General features: G+C 43.6%; 1 protein-coding gene across 2 annotated transcripts; it reads right to left on the bottom strand.

The window, feature by feature from the left end:
* LOC103704353 (S-adenosylmethionine synthase 3) lies at positions 1–3,808 on the bottom strand. 2 transcript variants are annotated; one of them, XM_039131743.1, is made up of 3 exons: positions 3,692–3,776; positions 2,454–2,611; positions 1–1,397 (listed from the first exon to the last, which is right to left on the bottom strand). In XM_039131743.1, the coding sequence occupies exon 3, from the start codon at positions 1,395–1,397 to the stop codon at positions 222–224; it is 1,176 nt and encodes a 391-aa protein (XP_038987671.1). In that variant the 5' UTR covers positions 2,454–2,611; positions 3,692–3,776; the 3' UTR covers positions 1–221. The 2 variants fall into 2 exon arrangements, with proteins under 2 accessions (XP_038987671.1, XP_008785826.2); XM_008787604.4 differs by lacking the exon at positions 2,454–2,611 and having other exon boundaries at positions 3,692–3,808.
* Positions 3,809–6,000: the final 2,192 nt, after the last annotated feature.

The raw sequence follows: 6,000 nt of genomic DNA, 5'->3' as shown, positions 1-6,000 counted from the left end.
TAACAGAAGCAGTTAAGAAAAATAAATTAAAAAAATATCACTCTTCCAGAGAATATGAAATGTTACTCTCCTAGCCTTACTAGAAGTACCAGAATAACAAGAGCCATAACATAAACCTTAACGAACAAAATCAGCAGGAAAAAAAAAACTGCATCCAGGTGACAAAAACCTCAAGAAACTCCTACAGAACCAAGAAGGAATTAATGCATCTCTCTCACCCATCAAGCTTTGTCCCACTTCAGAACCTTAGCTTTCTCCCATGTGAAATCAGGATCATCACGGCCGAAATGCCCATAAGCTGCAGTCTTTTGGTACCTGAAGTTTCCTCCCCTCTTCAAATCCAGGTTGACAGCAATCATACCTGGTCTGAAATCAAACTTCTCCTTGACCAAAGTCAGTATCTGCTTATCAGGTATCTTCCCTGTCTTATATGTATCCACAAACACTGAGAGTGGCTCTGGCACACCAATTGCATAAGAAATCTGGACAAGGCACCTCCTTGCAAGCCCTGAAGCTACCACACTCTTGGCTGCCTGCCTTGCAATATATGCACCACTGCGGTCCACCTTAGTTGGGTCCTTCCCAGAGAATGCACCACCACCATGGGCTCCCCAGCCACCATATGTGTCGATGATGATCTTCCGGCCGGTCAGCCCGGCATCGCCGTGAGGCCCGCCGATCACGAAGCGGCCTGATGGGTTCAAGTGGAAGATGGTCCTATCATCAAGGTACTTCGAAGGGATGACTGGTTTGATTACATGCTCCTTCAGGTCCTTTGCTATCTGTTCATTGGTGACAGACTCATCATGCTGGGTTGAGATGAGCACAGTGTGGACTCGGATGGGGACCATGACTCCACCTTCATTTTGATACTCCACAGTCACCTGAGTCTTGCCATCAGGCCTCACCCATGGGCACGTCCCGTTCTTGCGGACCTCCGTAAGCCTGGCGCCGAGCTTGGTTGCGAGGACATGGGTCAGCGGCATCAGCTCCGGGGTCTCGTCCGTGGCGTAGCCAAACATGTGGCCTTGGTCCCCAGCACCAATCTCCTCGGGCTTCTTTGTGAGGTGACCATGGACTCCTTGGGCAATGTCGGGGCTCTGCTCCTCGATGTTGACAAGAACATTGCAGCGGTCGGCGTCGAGGCCAACGTCTGCTGAGACGAACCCAATGCGTCGACAGGTGTCGCGGACGATCTTTTCGTAGTCAACCTTGGCCTTGGTGGTGATCTCACCAAACACCATGACCATATTGGTCTTGGTGCAAGTCTCGCAAGCTACCTTGCTCTCAGGATCCTGCTCTAAGCATGCGTCGAGTATGGCATCTGAGACTTGGTCGCAGATTTTGTCAGGGTGGCCTTCATTGACTGACTCTGAAGTGAAGAGGAATGTGTCCATCTGCATGAGTTAAGATGAGGACTGGAAAAATTAATTATTCTCAAAATTAGTTGCAATGCCAATTAGTCAGGTTGGTTAAACAGTGGTGAATGAAATCCTCAGAAGAAAAATACCAAAGTTTGATTTTCTCATGTTAGCAAGCCCATGATTTTGTGAATGTGGTTTCATGGGAGTGAAATAAGAGTAGCATGCAATCAAGACATCATATATGGAGAGCACAATGCTGCAGTATTTGTAAAACAGATAGAAGCCTGCAATCTAAAGGTGCTGCAGCTGAGACAAGAAAGATGATATGCGAGTCCAATTGTATGAAGTGTGCATGCATTCCTGGAAATTCATTACAGATGAAATATTCATCAGAGCTAAGGGGTGATTCTGTTCTTGGTCTTGCAACTTAAAATGGCTGATATCCTAATGCTCAATCTAGGAAAAGCAACAAGCATGCATGACGATGATCACAGATGACATGTTCCTAAAAAAACTGAAAATAGATTTACCACTCAAAATCAGGATATCTGAGAATTCAAGTAACTAGAGTTCCTGACACCCAATGTATATATGTGCGTACGGGTACAAGCTAAACAAATAGTGGCATTGCTGAAATGCATCCATTCTCTCAAAAGGAACAGAAAGAAGGTTGGCATCAGATCAGGATATCAGAGATCTCAAACTATTACAGCAGCATGTTTATGCACTTCTACATGTAAACCAAACTCCTCGTACAGTTGCTTAAAAGCACCCTGCCTCTAAAAAGGTTCAGAGAAAGAGTTTCCAGCTAAAACTGACAATTGCTTAAAGCATACAAGTGAGTCTTATATTTCAAAAATTGCGCGAGAGCAGAGGCTAGAGACTCGGAGAAGTTCTGATCAGGATGAATTCCTTTGGTTAAAGGTTTTCTGAATACATTAATGGATGAAAAGCAGAAAGCAAATATAGATTCTCATAACATTGTTTCATAGTTGAACGGCTTATTGGACTCTTATTCCAAGAATGAGTTTGTTGATGGCATCAGAGACTATAGGCAGATTAGATGAAAGGGGGGATGCATATAAATATCCCTATGGTCCACCTTGGCCTTGCAGTCCAAAAAGAAGTGTAACTCTTTTTCCCTCAATCGGTTTGCCTTTATAAGCGAAAGATTAGCTTCTACTAAGCCCCACCAAGGGTGAAAGGTTATTTAGCTTCAATGCTTCTGGTGGCACATGACCTAGAGACTAGAAGAAAAAAGCAAAATTAGGAGATCCATATATTTAAGGATGCAGATAGCTATTCATGGAAGTCATCTATTTGATTTCTCATAAAGATCTTGTTTTGAACATTATGTAAGTGATTAGAAATGGTCTTATAACAAGGTTTCGACAATTGATGAACTTTAACAAGAAAAATATGTAATTTGACTATAGTGGTGGGGATGACAAAACGAACCTTGCAAATTTTTTCTTCCTTATTGTTTTACAGATATCAATCAGAAAAAGGTGTGTGCATTAGCAACTAAGCTGCGAAGAGTTTCAGCACAAATTGTGGCTTGTTTTCAAGGTTGGGCACCTAATTTCTTTTCATGATTACTTCTGCAGTGGCCACTATGTGATGCCATGCACTTGCTCTACTCTCAAACACAATGTACTGTATACAGACAACTTGCATACTTGAAAGCCATCATGACATGACCTGCTTTACCTCGCCTAAATGAAGTAATTCTACTACAACTGGGGAAACATTTATTCTCCGACAAACTAAAGATGCCTGCTAGGAGAATATTGTTTAAAGCGCCTGCAGTACCACGAGCAGAGTTGCTGCTCTTTTTTTTTTTTTTGGTGGAAAAGTACGATGGCGGTGCCCCCATCCCGGGTCAAATTCAGAGCATCTCTGTCCAAATAATTGGATAAACAAGCAAATTGAACCAATCGTACATCATTTTGTTAGAATAAAACGGGTATCTAATGCCCATATAAAGTACTAAACTGCACATCCAAAGCATAAAGTGCACTCTTTTCTTCTAAATAATTCTATACATATCCATCCATATGTGAAATATATATATATATACACATAAGTATATGCAATGGAAAGATCAAAATATCTACCATCATATAACAAACTAGAAATATCACAAACAATAAAAAAACTCATTCAGACACTGAAGTTTTAACCAAGAAAGATTGAAGAAAGAACAGAGGTGAATCCAGTGCACTGAGAACAGCTTGCAGGAAAACGAGGTGATAAAAAAAAAAGGCCAAAAAGTTATGAAAGAAGAGACGGAGAAGAGAGGAATGGGAACGTAGAAATGAACGTACCTTGAGAGGAGGGAAGTGGCAGGAAGAGGAGGCGACGGAAGAGCGAAGAAAGGGATATAAGAAGGAGAAAACCCGAGGGAGCCCGTGCGACTCGTTCCCCATCTCTTACCCGAGAGATGACGAGCGGCGCAGGTGCCACGTGGAAGGGCCCTGGTTCTTCCCTGTTTTGCTGCCGTTGAATCTGGATCTATGAAGTGAGGTGGGCGCGAATCCACGGTTGGATCATCAGCTGCTTAATTTGAGACAGTTCGGACTTTGGAGTGCTTTGAGAGCTGTGTGGTGGGTGATCCAACGGTGGCTTCACGACGGGCCTGAGCTTGGTTTTGAAGCTCGGCGGGGCAGGCCGGGCCTCAAATTTGAATGCACCCTTTACGGATCAGGCTTAGGTTCACATCGATTCAATCCGAGCCAGGCTTGAGCCCGGTTACGACATATAATATATTACATATTCCTTAAAACGCTAACCCTAACATTTCTTAGCCCGATTCAGTTCATTGGTTGATTAAGGAAAGGAGTAGCACTTAGGGTTGGCGCCTCTTTGTCTCAATCCCCCACCCCAGCAAGCCACTCATCCTCTCGTCTCCTCGCCTCTCGGTCTGAACCCTCCACCCCATTTGGCCTTCATTGGCTCCTCGCCTCCTCACCTCACCCATTAGTCCGACGAAAAGAGTTGAACAAGATGCTATAAATAGAGGAGGGGAAGATGAGGTTAAGGCCCATGTAGTAAGCGCAATGTGTGCATTGACACGTGATGTAAATAGAGTTAACCTTAGCATATTATTGCATTGGTAGCCTCTTGCAGCAATATAAGAGCCTGAAAACTCTGCAAGTGGTCTATCGGATATGAGGTACCATTGTAGAGCTCGAATTAGGGCATTTTAAACTTTTTTGGTAAAGGCTCCTTCATAATCTCTTTGCTGAAAGGAAGCTCACTCATCATCTCCCAGTCATCGCTTGCCATAACATGCTTTTCCCTTAATACCTCAATCTTCTCACTTGTCATCCCTTTTCTTGATCTGGCGATCAAGATTGGCCTCTCTCTAGGAGACCCTCTCCAAGAGATGTGCAAGGGTGGTCGTCACCTTGCACCTAACAGTCTTAGTGGCTTATTTGGCTTGGCAGGGGATAGGTGGTCTATTGCCATAGGTTTCGCACTGCATGGTGAGGGCTTGCACATACTGCACAAGTAGGGTGAACTGCTCGATGTCAATGGCTCCCAGAGTTGATGGAGGGGCTGAGATCTCTGAGAACCATGTAGAGAGCCATCATACTTCGATCGATTGTGGTGGGTGGTTCCTTGATGGTTGTTTCTCTTAAACTTTATGACTATTTTGTCTTGTTCCCACAGATGGCGCCAATCTATCGATGTCGATCTGCGGATTGACTATGTGGCACACTTCTGCCGGTCTCTGTCGATCTACAAAATAGCATTGGTGTTAGAGGACTCGCCGGATTGGCTCCAGCCGGACCCTTCGATGCTTAAGTCAAAGAAGTAAATATGTAAAAAATTCATGAGAGAAGAGATGATTGAGAGCCTTAGTGCCATAGCAGTCGTTATGCCTTTCACGAGAGATTCAGGATCTATTTGTAACCATGGAGTCCAAAAACTTCTTGAGATCATGCTATAACAGAATAGAATCGTACAATAACTGTCTAAGATCACATTGTAATCTCTCTGATACAACGTAATTGCCTGAGGCCATTATGCTAATCCTCAATTGTTGGAGCGATAAAAGGATTCGAACATGGAGTCATTGTCCGAGGTGGAAGGTTCAGATTAGTTCAGGATGGATGCCGAGTGGGGCATTAATCTGTCAGTCCAAGCTATATGTCTTTACGTCGGGCAATACATGACTTCTAGTCTTCTTGTCTTTGCTCCGGATTTGATCGTGGTTGACCTAGCTTGACCATGCATAGTGTCACATCAGCCTTGAGTCGAACAAATTTAGTCATGCTATGTTATTAGGCCCATTTTTTGTATTATCAAATATGTATGTGTTAATCCAACACGGTGGAGTAGGGGACTGGACTACATATGCTTTTTTTTTTTCAGAAGATGAAAATATTAACTTATTTTCTTCTCTCTGTTCCCTTCTCTGTGTTCCAGCTCCTGATGTGACCTCATACACTTAATGGTGCAAACGGAGAGCGACATTCTTTCACAAAGCTATGCTGCCAGCTATCTCCATGCTTATTGCTGCTGTGGTCTGGTTCCGTTGGCAGGAAAGAAATAGAAGACTTTTTCTTAATAGACCACCTATCAATGATTAGTCTTTGCTCTGTAATCGACAAGAAGTTTGGGGATTCGG

Source organism: Phoenix dactylifera, chromosome 1 (genome assembly GCF_009389715.1).
Source record: "Phoenix dactylifera cultivar Barhee BC4 chromosome 1, palm_55x_up_171113_PBpolish2nd_filt_p, whole genome shotgun sequence".
Taxonomy (NCBI): domain Eukaryota; kingdom Viridiplantae; phylum Streptophyta; class Magnoliopsida; order Arecales; family Arecaceae; genus Phoenix; species Phoenix dactylifera.
This window is presented reverse-complemented; position numbering and strand designations above follow the sequence as displayed.

What these genes read in the sequence shown, in the direction of transcription:
- LOC103704353 (XM_008787604.4), bottom strand. Translation starts at nt 3,793, where the DNA reads ATGGGGAACGAGTCGCACGGGCTCCCTCGGGTTTTCTCCTTCTTATAT. An exon ending in GCCACTTCCCTCCTCTCAAG is followed by an intron (nt 1,398 to 3,691) that starts GTACGTTCATTT and finishes TAACTCATGCAG; the next exon opens with ATGGACACATTCCTCTTCAC.